Below are 13,477 nucleotides of genomic sequence, written 5' to 3' on the forward strand. Positions count from 1 at the left end.
CAGCTGCTGTGTTTTGTCTTAATATTTTACAATTTTTAATTTACAAACTTCAATGGATAAATCAGGCTAGGCGGTATGCTAATAACCCAGTTTATCAGGTTGGTTTAGAAGCTAGTGACTAGGCATAACATGACCGGTATACGTGGCACCACGAATTGGAAACAATTTTGTAATATTGTGGTCCAAATTTGCAAAGCAAAATGTAGAATACTACAGTTTTAATAGCAAAATATTAAAATTGTGAATGGTCAAGATTAAAAATTAGAAAATTCATTGTATGAACAGGATAGTTACTTTCATCGTGATTTAAGGGATTTTCCTCAAGAACTTTAATTATATTAAAAAAATAAATACATAAATATGGAGATTAAATAGTAAATATAATTATACCCAATTTTAACACGTGACCCACTTTTCCTTCACTCTTCTTCTCTCTCCTCCTCCTCCTCCCTCCCGTGGCGTTTCCCTCCCTCACTATCCATTCCCTTTATTTTATTTTAATTTCATTTTGACATAACTCTTTTTCTTGAAATTTTTTTATATAATGTCAATTAATTTATACCCGCGAAGTAGCAGGGGGTGTAAGCTCTAGTTTGGAATATAGTAGCTGTGAAACCCATGATTTTTGATACACCCATATATATAGTCATATATGGTTATATTATATTTATATATTTATATTTATATATAAACAGCAGCTAAGTTAAAAAAAATGGGTTTATTGATTTGGTTTGGGCTAAACCCAGTAAGCCCATTAAGCCCACCCATTTTTCCTTTCCTGAACCTTCTCCACGGCCCTCTTCATTTCTTTGGGTTTTTATTTATTGATTTTTGGGGACTTTGGGAGTTCAGCGTTATTGGATCAGAAGAAAAAAAAGAAAAAAAGAGAGGAGCATGACAGAGAGCTTAGGGTCTGTTTGTTAACAGAAAAGTTTTCAACCATATTCCACTTATCTTCAATTCAACAACACAATTATTACTTTTTTCTTTTTTTTTTCAATTTTTTAACTATTCAATTCAATTTTTAATACTAAATTCTCTTAGCTATTCATTATTTTTTCCACAATTCAATAATACAGTAATTATTATCTCTCAACTATTCATTATTTTTTCACACTTTATTTCATAATTCAACAATACAATCATTACAAACAAATTAAAATCAAAATTCAACTCTACTCAACTTTAAAATCAAACACAACCTTAGAGAGAAGGAAGAGAGGGACAAAGAGCTCGAGATGGAGCTTAGGGAAGAGGGACATGGAGAGGGGCAGATCGGAGGTGAAAGAACCAAACAAATAGGGAGAGCTTTGCTCGAGAGGAAACATAGTAGAGAGGAAGAACATGAGCTCGATTGAGAGCTCAGGCTAGGGTTATGGAAGAGGAAGAACAAGGAGGAAGAACAAAGAGAGGAAGAGTGAGAAAGAGAGAGAGGGTTTGACCACGAGCTCGAAAGGGCAATGACTCGAGGGAGTACTAGGAAGCTAATTAAAGGAGAATCGAGAGTGATGAATGGGATAGAGCAAGCGAAGGTACAACGGATGGAAGTAGGAGAGCATCGAATAGGGAAAAGCTTAGCTTACATTGAACTAGGTTATGAGGCTCTTCTCGTTGAATAAATTTTTGGGAGCACAGTGAGTACCTCATTCCATTGTAAAGTGATATATATATATACACACACACATATATATGTGAGTTATATGAATACAAAATTATATGGAGTATTATTAAAGGAAATATTATGATAATTTTGGGAATAAGAATTTGGTATAAATATATGAAGTGAGATAGTATGGTTGCAATTAATTATGCTTGTGTTGTTGTTTGACTATAACCATGAGATCGCTAGACCTGGCGGATTACAAAATGGGCTTGATCGGTCGCTGGACCCAGCATAATACAAATAGGGGCCTGATCGGCCGCTAACCCGGCGGAATACAAATAGGGCTTTGATCAACTGCCGGATCTGGCGGAATATAAATAGTGGCCAGATCGGCTGCTAGACCCGGCGGAATAGAAATAGGTGCCTGATCAGTCGCAAGACCCAACATAATATAAATAGTAGTCAACTCTTATCGCCAGAGGTCAATAGGTGACCCATGCTTATGAGATATGAGTATTGGAAGTTGATGATGATATGAGTAAGACGTGCGGGATTACGATACCGTCTTAACTCGTCGCAAGGAAATGCGACCCCGTGGCTATATTGTTCGAGTTGGGTTATACATTTTGTGTTAAGATTGGTTGAGATTGGATATGATGATGGTCAATCTTGTCGAATGTGTTCTAAATATACTTAATTGCGTGTGGGATTTTAGAGCCTAATCTGTTAAGTGTTTGCTATGAAATGTTGACTTAATGGGTATTTGATAATTATGAGATATTGAGTTGCATGTCGTGTATGTGATTGCTAGAGTTTGGACGCTGTGAAGTATTTGTATATATTGTACATATTATATGAAATTATTATGCAATGGTGAATTAAAGGTAGGTTCTAATATTATGTTGGAATTTTATGGATACTTAATACATATATATATATATAATGTTGAGATTTGTAAATGTTCATTTGTGAGGTATAAAAAATATATTTGATGGACAAATATTATTGATTGGAAGGTATTAGTTGATGGATTTGGATGTGGTGTATGTTTTATTAATATATATGTATATATAGAGTTACTTAAGAATTAATATTCATTTAATAGTTCATTTTACTTTGGAATATAGTACTCACTCAGATGCAACTCACAGCCTCTGCATATGGTTTTCAAATGAGATAGGAACTAGACTAACAGCATAAGAGAACTTTTTGGATAATCGGTGATCAACGTGAAGGACTTCTAGCTCGATCTGTGTATATCGTATGTATTAAGTTATGTACTAAATGCTTATGGATATGTTGCGACCTAAAATTTTTGGTTTAGTTGGTTTATAGATTACTATGGGAATCATACAAAATGATAGATTATGAGTCTATGACCTTGGGACATATATATATATATATATATATATATATATATTAGTATGTTGGTCGGATTACTTTTATATATATATTCCTATATTTATGCGTTGATGAAAAAAATATAGTAGGTTTGTAAAATAAATAGATGTCTAGAAATTTTGGGAGAATTTCTGTTGAATTTTCTAATCGTGACAGTAGCGGTTATTCGATTGGACCCATTTGCACATCAAATCGGGTCAACCCTATGGGAACTGGTCGGTTCTTAATTAATCCATCTAATCAACATGAACAATGGGTTAATAATAAAATGCCACGAGTATCATTGTAACTCGATATCACCTTATAATTTCCTTAAATCAGAGAACAGCTCCCAAACTCTTGTCAAGTCCCATTGTGCCACCTCTCTTCCGCCCATCAGTAATAACCAAACTTGCTTGGCTTCACTGTATACGCCAGGGCATAGAGCTATCTAACTATCCTTCAACGACAATAGGAATGGTCAAAAGAATCACGTTTGTGTCAAGTTCCTCCTGGCATGACCAGTACCTAGAGATCCCGCTCGGGACGACATTCTGGAGAAGTTCTGGGTGGGGCCCGCTCTTCGATCGGGAAGAAGGGAGACTTCTTGTTTTTCTAAGGATGTTTGTATCTTCTATGGTACGTTATTTTCTATTCTGTAGCTGCAGGTATTTGTTAGAGTTCAAAATGTGGGGGATGGAAGCGGAACAGAGGAGGAAAACAATTTTAGGCTTTGGATCCATATTTCACCCATATTTCGTATCTAGTACGTTTTTGGAGAGTTAAGTCCAGAAAGTATGGAGTGAACATCCCATTCTTTTTTCTTTTTTCTTTTTTCGTTTTTTGGGTGAACACTTCGTATTCTTTTAAGATGGCACACTTACCACCTCTGTTTTTGTCGACATGACAAACTACTCGGAGCTCTATGCTTATGATGCCTGTGCATAACGTTTTAACTCATTTAGAAAATAAAACGAAAAAAAATCTATCAAATGTTGATATTTGACAGGTCCATTCTTGGGCTTAAACCCATGACAATCGGCCAATGTGCATGCTCTGTTCCAGCAAAAAGCCCAGCAATAGAAGGCAATACCCAACCTTACGGCCATAAAAGGCATAATTATACTTTGACTCAACTTTTAGTATTTCATACAGTTTTGATCTTGTCCGCATAATTATAATCGTGTCAAGCCACTAATTCAAGACACACTCAACAAAGATCAAAACTTCAGAAAAAGATTTAGCCGTAGATCTCTTAGTTCATGAGTCTTTTGTATCGCAAAATGAGATTTCTACACGGAAAATGCGCTCAAACACACATAGCGCGAAATGTCTCTGTCCTAGACGAGAAGCTTCCCCCTCGCACGTCCATGTCCTGGTAGAAGGACCCATTAACCAATTGATGGCTGGCCTGACCATTCGACACTATCCTAGAGCAATTCAAAGTCCAAAATAAAGAAAAAGGAAAATCATGACATATTCCTTGATTTGGTTCTTTGAAACCTTTCCCAGATGGCGATGGCTTCGTCAAGTAAATTATTTCCAAGCCCAGCGGAGATCCTCAGTAGATTCCTCAGTATCATCCATCCCCATCCCATCACCAAAACCTACCTTCCTTCTTCCCTCCCACCTTCTCTTTCTTCGACATTAGCCGATGTCATCGTGGCAGGCTCTCAATGCATCACAACCGCTCTTGATTGGCGTTTCCTAAGAGGCGTTTGTCAGAATCAACCAATCCAATGATTGCCTTGGGTCACGGCCGGGTGAGCACAGCATATTCCTTCTCTACATATCACTCTCCGCTCAGCTCAACAAAATCTCGTTTAAGGTTGCTTTGTTTTGTCACCAATGGTTGAAGAAGGTTAGTATGTTGTACACATAAGTAATATACACCGATTTAAATTAGTTCAAGTGATTCGGCGTTTATTTTGAATTCGAGTATTGCGAATTTAAGATTTACTCCTTGATAGGCCGATCATATTAAAACTTGATTAATTGGGGCCATTTAACTTTCAGATACAACATGTACACCGAATATATATATATATATATATATATGTATGTATGTATGTATATGTCATTAATGTCCTATCTCTACAAGAAATGATGGTCGATACCTGTATATCCTTGTTTCACCGAGTCTTTTGGGCAACTCCAATGTTTGGGATGGATCTAAAAAATACTACGACTCGAAAAATGCGCGTTGGATAATGATGAACATGTGAACTAAGGCCAATATTACGGATCACGTTAAAGGCAACGATCTCAACACATAAATCAGCAAAAGAGATCAATTCCGAGAAGTATATATTAACAATGTATTGGGCTCTTGGCCCGTATCCTCTATATACCAAAAGAAATATATATATTTACAAGAATTGGTTATTTGGGCTGAGCAGCCACCCTTACCGGTGCCATTTCACGGACAAGTTTTCAAGGCAGAGTGGATCCCCTGTGCTCCGAGAAATGCCAAAATATCGTTCCACAGCAGGTTGCACGACATCTTATTAATGGAACGACCAATTATTAGTTAATGAAATTAAAAAACAAATTAGAAAAAGATTAAGTCCATATCTATCACAAAAAGTCATTGGTCCCTTAAATTAGAGACAATATATGTACACATATATAGGTTTCTTTTTCTTTTTCTTTTTCCATTTCGGTGTGCATTATTTCCAGAACTTCAATGGATTTCAATTAATCCGAGTTCGAGTTGAATAGGCCAAATAAAGGTAAAGTTCTTCCAAACATGGAATTGCTATGCTCAAAGGATTTGTATTCGAGATTTTATTTAAGAAACAAAAGTGTCAAACCGTCAGAATCGGTTCATCTAGGTAAATATACTGGTCTTTTAGTGAAGGACAACTCATCTCGGTAATTATATTGGTCTAAAGTGAAGGACCGGACAACACTGCAGTATAAACGAATATGCTCCAAGGAATTCCCATCACCTTCCTTCCCGACGACCCCAAACATTTATATTGTGATGCCACACTTTTCTAATCCCCACCTCATCACGCCAACTCCAAAAGGCATATCCCATTCCCTCCTTAATATTCTGCTAATCAAACCTCTTCCCTTTCCCCATTCCCAAGCTTCTTTTATATATACACCTACCTCCCCAGTCACCTCTTCCCACCTGCCACTCTCCAATCGAATTCATTCCGCGTAACGAGTTCGTCGGTATATAGATTTCCCGATGAAGTTCGGGAAGCTGTTGAAGCAGCAGATTCAGGAGACGTTGCCCGAGTGGCGCGAAATGTTCCTCGCATACAAGGAGTTGAAGAAGCTCGTGAGGCTGATCTCGGCCTCCTCCCCTTCTTCCACCCACCCGGATGAGCACGGGCTCAGCAAGGGGGAGGCCGAGTTCATGTATCTGCTGAATCATGAGATCGAGAAGTTCAACGGGTTCTTCATGGAGAAGGAAGAGGACTTCATCATCAAGAATGCGGTCAGTTCTTTCTACCTCATAATTTCCTTTTGCGACTCTGTTCAGTGTGACAAAATGGAAAGAGAATGACATATGAGGTACATTACTGACTCTATCGAGGATATGAATGGCCAATTAGTGCTACGGGGCGTTGTGTAGTTAGAGTTAGCCTTGGGGAATGTTTGTTGGATGAAGCATGGTTTGAGTAAGCCGAATCAACTCGGCCAGACAGAGTCGATTCCTGGGAAAACCGTGCTCCAGTTTGCTAACCATTCAGGTGTAGCGTTACCGAACTTTTTCCAGCCGTATGGCCAGAGCCAGACCGTTCAAGGGTCCTTGGGACCATCATATTGGTAGACTCTTTTTAGAAGGGGCCCACCCGTTGGTTCGGGCCCAGGTCTAAAAAATTTCAGTGTTACGTGTGTGAGGAAATTGTGGTAAAAAGGTTAAGGGGGACCCGCATATCACTCAGGTTCTCACAAATATTATATTTTAATTTAGCGCGTGGTCATAAATCTACGACTTTGACCATAACTATATTTGTAACTATATGATTCGTTGGCTTGTCCCATTTATTGTAATATCGGTCTTATCGAATGGATTTTTCCTCGGTATTGTACTCACTGATGTCAATTCGCGTCCGATCAATGTTGGGATAAAGAACTTGTTCTGACCCAAGGTTGGGTGTGTGTTGATGTATGTAGGAGTTGAAGCAGAGAATACAGAGGGTTGTTGGTACTTGGGGAGAACATGGAAGCCAGCCTTCAGAGAAACTCTACGAGGAGGAGATGGCTCGGATAAGAAAAGACATTGTCGATTTTCACGGCGAAATGATTCTTCTTATGAACTATAGCAACGTCAATTACACAGGTGCTACAACTCTATCTAATTTATCACCTGACTGATAATATTCTGATGATAAAAAGAAATAATGAACTGAGTGAATGATCACATTTGGATGAATAATCATAACCTTTACTAACCAATGAGAAATGTAGGGTTGGTGAAAATTTTGAAGAAATACGACAAGCGGACAGGCGGAGTATTGCGCCTCCCCTTCATTCAGAAGGTTTTAGACCAACCATTCTTTACGACGGACCTCTTATCGGAGCTTGTCAAAGAATGTGAAATCATGATAGATGCTGTGTTCCCGGTTGAGGAGCGGGAGAAGGCCAGGGAACTGAGAGAGGCAGTATCCGTGGCTGATGAGGGAATATTTAGGAAAACGATTGCTGCGCTGATGACGATGCAGGAGATCAGGAGAGGGAGCTCTACATACAGTCACCACTCATTGCCACCCCTCAACTTACCCGAATCCTATCTATCCCAGTTCTTACAGCTCAATTCCCCGATCCCGATTCAGTAATCAGACTCATATGTGATTGTCACAGTTGTTTTACGGTTGTATCATTTGCGACTAGCGAGCTAATATCGAGTCGAGATGGAACGTAGTAGCTATAGATGAGAGAGGGCACTAATATTTCACATATGTTTGTTTGCATATCAAGTGATTGTCTGTCGTCGATGATCATCACGGTTCATGGGATAACTTGAAATTTAGTATATTTCAATTTTAATTTTCAGAGGAACGAAATTATGTATGGCTCAACGCATTTTTCCATGCCCATGATTATGGCTTGCTTCTCTACCTCCTTCGACGATACCCAGTGCATTGTTCTAAGGGGCCTCAACTGGCAATACGAACGAGACTAGGAAATAGTAAGTCGATTATACAAGACAATACAAGACTTAATAACACGAAGGACGTTCAGGTATGCTAGTCTAATACTTGGAAAGAGTTGATCTGGACCAAAGCAGATGACACACATCAACGTATCAATACTTCGGAGCAACCCCAAACACCAGCCGGCCACATTTTTCGAATGCCTTTTTTGTAACATATGTATATATATGAACTGGCCTCACAGCTAGTTAAGCTATCGGCTTAGCTCGAACCCACATCCTCGATCCTGCAACTAGAAATAACTGGCTGGCATCAGATGTAGATTCTCTGAACTGATGACATTCCCAAATCAAATCATAGACAGCCCCTAACACCATTCGACACCATATATAATTAAATTCCACATTCACGCCAAGAGCCAGAGTAAGACCATCTCGGATTAGTCCATAACTCAAGGACCACGTTATGTGAATCGTCAACTCGAGGCATCCGTAGCATGTTCGCTGGCTGATCCAGTTGCTATGACTGTCCCAAAGGACACCACTCAACCTGGGTTTGCGATATAGGATCCCTAAGGGACGTTAATAATAAGTCAAATCAAATTTATTTTTGCTTATCTTTTTCGGGTGTCCGCCATATTATCGGGAAGTCCAATAAGCCCTGCCTTGACTAGTCCAAATTCGAGCTTACTTGAGCATGGATTTTCTCCCTTCAATTTTCTTTCTGCTTGCTGAATAAGATTAAATCAATTAACATTTTGAGCGCCAATAGTAATACTACCTATTTTCTGAACCTGAGGCTGAGATTGAGAATTGGGCCGGGCCATGGATCTATTTTTAAAAACACAAAAAGTAGAGGGACTTTTCCGTAACGAACCAAAGACAGACCAAAAGTCCGGATGCGGCCAGGAACAGAGACCTCTCCTCTCCTCTCTCTCTTCTCCACTGCGGCTGCGTCGGCCTTACAGGAGGAGAGCTGGAGCTTCCCATCCCTCCCTGCGGAAGTCTCGATTAGCCGGCGGCAGCGGCTCCCCCTCCGTAAGTCTCTTACGATTCTGCTCCGCTCTAATAATTCTCCTTGCTGCTATCTCCATCTCCATGCCCAGCCCTGTCCTGTCCTGTTTCTTTGTTTCTTCCTCTGCCACCGAAGAAATAATCTGCAAGTGGACGGAGGGCGGATCTTTCGCATCGCAACTGGGAATTTTTGGGTTCTGCTTCATCTTACATATAACTTTGATACAATACATGACAGCCATGCTTCGTCTTCTGTTCTGTTGTTTTATTGAGGTGGGCTTTTCCGAAAACGAAGAAAAGAACGAGCCAATTGCAAAATTTGTTGTGTGGGTTGGCTGGTAGTATGAATTAGAACTCCCTTTTCCTGCAGTTGGACTGTGGCTTAGTTGGTGTGCAGTTTTCGCTGTAAACTGATGCGGAGAAACGGAGTTGTCTTTTTGCCCACCCAAGTCCCAGTTGAATAGATATCTTCATTGTTTTATTCAATATATTCAGGTTGATAGACTAAATCAGATAGCTATACGAGTGAAAGAAAGCAGCCACAATTGCCCAATCCAACTGCAGAGGAAAGGAGCTCAGTCCTGTCTTTGAAATGGAGCTGCTTCAGTTTGGTGGTGTTTTTGAAATGGATGACTGTTGAAACAAGACGTGGGATACGACCTTGATTGGATCCCTTCATCAGGGTTATAAAATGGTCAGGGCCAGGGTGAGTTTAGGGGGAGCATGTGAGTGAACTTTGTTTGGGTGCTGTATAGATGATGGTTTTGTGTAAGTATTTTTATTAGAAATTCGGGGTGTTGGGTTCAGATGAGGCCTCCTGATTTAACAAGAAAGCCTTACTTTGAGTCTCTAGTACCTTCATTTCCCTCTCCCTTGTGTTGCATATTCCTTGTTCTGGGCTTAGTCTGAGCGTGAACAATTGAGTATGATATCTTCCTTTAAATTGAGTGGGTAGCGTGCAATGGGTTTCCTGCTTCATTTGAATCGATCACTAGAATTGCAAGTGATAGCATCTTCTCTGTTGAGGGTATCAGTCTGGTAAAACCCTTGAAATTGGAAGATGTAAACTTTTTATGTGGAACGCCTATGTAATTTCTGGCTTTTGATTTGCTTCAACTATAACCCTGAATTGCTTCTTGGGAAGAGGTTTAGCCTTGTGATGGAAAGCTTTGTCTGGACCAGGAGTTCCTAAATTCACCCTTTAATATTCTGCCCCCTTTCCCAATTGAACAATTGTAAAAGAAAACTCTGATTGCTTATTAGTTATTTTCGGTATGTTCAGAGAGGGATAGTGGAGCCTTCACTTGACTGTAATTGAACTACTTGTATGTTCTTTGCATTATGAATCTATGATACAAATATTTGACATTATTGTTGCTCACCTTTCTCTGTGGGGTTTTTTTTTTTTTTTTGGGGGGGGGGGGGGTACCCTTTCAAATGCTCTGCTATCTGTTTTACACAATAGATTCACTGACATATGCACAAGAATGTACAATAGTAAAAGAAGACTTTGTTTGCTTCTTAGTTGTTTTCGGTATGTCTAGAGAGGGATAGTAGAGTCTTCACTTGAATGCAATTGAAGGCTGTGTATGGTCCGTGCATTGTGACTCAAACATTTGACATTATTGTTGTTCACCTTTCTTTGCTTTTGGTTCGTCTTTGGGTACCTATGGCCCTTGCATTGTGACACAAACATTTGAGATTACTGTTGTTCACCTTTCTTTGCTTGCGGTTTGTCTTTGGGTACCTCCTGAATGCTCTGCTACCTGTTTTTCTTAATAGATGTGCATATATATGCACAAGAATATACGCCCATGTTGCTTTCTAGGTTTACTCGATAAATATGTGATATATTTTTCCAAAGACCAGTCACTGTAATCAGCAGACAATGGTTTTTTAGCACAATCAGGTGAAGGCGTTAGAATTATTTTACTGTCCAAGACCAGACAGTTGAAGAAAGAAAAAGGTTTAGTTTGGAGCTGCTGATAGCCTGATAAATCGAAGTATACTTGTTTTGGCATTAATTTTCAGAGGCTCACCTGTAGTATAGCTACACAAGATAGAAATTGGATTTGATGTGATGTAATGTCTTAAGGCTTGGTTTTACTGCATATGGCTATTTTCTAGCTCATTGATTGAAGTTAAATAAATCAAGTGGAACTAGTCATCATCAATTTTAGGTACATATGCATGCTGATTAGAATTATTCCTTCACATTATTGTCTTTGAGCTTTGATTTTCTAACCTTCATTAATCGAACTGTGAGAAATAAATAGAATTATATATATCTGAATGTAAGTATTCTGTCTAGACTTGTGCTTGTTATTTCGAGTCGGGCATTGCTTGAAGTGTTTCCATTTCCAGAATTGTGCCTCTTTATATCAGATTCAGGTAGATTTTAATTTAGAATGCAGTTTATGATCTCATTCATCATGGATTTCACAACTTTAATGGAAATGTTCTCCTCATAGCAGATATCTTTTGCCTTTCCTTTCTGTTTGCTTTTCCTGACTATAAACTTCTGAACTAATTTTGCAGGCTGAGGACTGAGCTGCTTATAGTCAAAGCATTTGAAGTTTTAATTCAATCTTGACAAAAAGGAATGGCATTCTCTGCTAGAGTCTTGTCCACCATGTCAAGTATAACTTTCAACCAAAAGCATTCTCAGAATATCAAATCTATAAGGCACCCAAATGTGCTTCATTTTCGCAGTAAACAGTACGGTGTCTACTGCAAGAGTCCCCCATGGGAACCATCACCGGTGACCTATTCTCCTACCAATGATACCACCACTACAATTTTGGCTGAAGCTCCAAACATATTTGAAACTCTAAGCTCCGAGAGCACTGCTGAAGCCCCCCGAGCAAACAGTGCAGAGCTTGCCCCATCTAGTAAAGCGCAATCTGTGTTGCAGGATATGTTTCTAAAGTGGCCAATGTGGCTTCTGGGGCCTGCTCTTCTCCTCACAACAGGCATGATTCCCACTTTGTGGCTACCTCTGTCTACCATTTTTCTCGGCCCCAACATAGCAAGCTTACTCTCATTGGTCGGGCTTGATTGCATATTCAACCTTGGGGCGACCCTTTTTCTTCTAATGGCCGATTCCAATGCCAGACCAAAGCTTGTGACACAAACCCACCACAGCGAGGCTCCCTTCAGCTATCAGTTCTGGAACTTGGTAGCTGCAACGGCTGGCTTTCTCACTCCCATGCTGATGCTATTCGGGTCACAAAAGGGCTCCTTCCTCCAACCTCAGATGAGCTTTATCTCGTTTGCAGTTCTCCTGGGCCCGTACTTCTTGCTGTTGTCTGTGCAGGTTCTCACAGAGATGCTCACGTGGCACTGGCAGTCCCCTGTTTGGCTCGTGACACCTGTCATCTACGAGGCCTACCGGGTTTTGCAGCTGATGAGGGCATTGAAGCTTGGGGCAGAGATGACTTCCCCCGCGTGGATTATGCATACTGTCAGGGGGCTCGTTTGTTGGTGGGTCTTCATTCTCGGAGTGCAGCTCATGAGGGTGGCTTGGTTTGCTGGTTTCTCTGTCCGCAAACATGAGCAAGAACGAGGCCCTGTCAATGGTTGATGAGCAAGAACCACAAACTTGACATGTGACACGGGTGTTATGTGGGGGTAATAACATGGGATTGTAGGATATATGTAAATGAATGTCAAGTTATAGTAGCTTTTGTGTTAAGGTAATTTTTTTTTTGGTGTGAGACCTAGTATCCGAAAGCACAATTGGATCTCATTTAATCTAGTCGAGCTAGGTCGACCCATTAAAGAATAAAATTTTCCCAGCGTGAATTTTCTGCATTTATAAGGATTCGAACTTGAGACTTTATTTAAGTGAAATAAGTGTCGAACCGTTTGAATTAATTCATATTGATTGTGGTAACAGTAATTTGATTGATATAGAATAATGTAACATGTCCCTCAAGGATTCTGATATAGTAAAATCAATATATTCCGTGAGGGCTTATACGTCTTAGCCCATGAAGGGAAAACATATGCTCCCTTAACATGCTAACATTATCATATATTCTGTGAGGGCTTATAGGTCTTATCCCATGAAGGGAAAACACATGCTCCCTGAACATGTTAACATGATATTGATAATGCGGAAGAGGGATTGCCTTGCAATGGCACTCAAGATTACTTAGACTCAATAGGGATTAAATCAAATAAATTGAACGATCTGTGCATATGCGTAGATTAGAATTGTTTGGAACACAAAATGATTGATGATTCATATTGGCTATGCCATATAAGTACCATAACACTTTGTGACCCAGCTCTCTAACTCTGTAATCTCAACCTTCCAATTGACACAGAGTTTCTCTATTCTTCTAATGACACACGAGGCTGTA

The 13,477-nt window shown here is 39.7% G+C and overlaps 2 protein-coding genes across 2 annotated transcripts; both read left to right on the forward strand.

The window, feature by feature from the left end:
• The first annotated feature begins 5,978 nt into the window (after positions 1-5,978).
• On the forward strand, positions 5,979-8,026 carry LOC116208087 (SPX domain-containing protein 3). Its single transcript, XM_031541308.1, has 3 exons — positions 5,979-6,434; positions 7,118-7,283; positions 7,412-8,026. The coding sequence occupies exons 1-3, from the start codon at positions 6,183-6,185 to the stop codon at positions 7,777-7,779; spliced, it is 786 nt and encodes a 261-aa protein (XP_031397168.1). The 5' UTR covers positions 5,979-6,182; the 3' UTR covers positions 7,780-8,026.
• Positions 8,027-8,979: 953 nt separating this feature from the next.
• LOC116208086 lies at positions 8,980-12,951 on the forward strand. Its single transcript, XM_031541307.1, has 2 exons — positions 8,980-9,134; positions 11,649-12,951. Exon 2 carries the CDS (start codon positions 11,713-11,715, stop codon positions 12,691-12,693), a length of 981 nt encoding a protein of 326 aa, XP_031397167.1. The 5' UTR covers positions 8,980-9,134; positions 11,649-11,712; the 3' UTR covers positions 12,694-12,951.
• The last annotated feature ends 526 nt before the right edge of the window (positions 12,952-13,477 follow it).

Source organism: Punica granatum, chromosome 5, assembly GCF_007655135.1.
Source record: "Punica granatum isolate Tunisia-2019 chromosome 5, ASM765513v2, whole genome shotgun sequence".
Lineage (NCBI taxonomy): Eukaryota > Viridiplantae > Streptophyta > Magnoliopsida > Myrtales > Lythraceae > Punica > Punica granatum.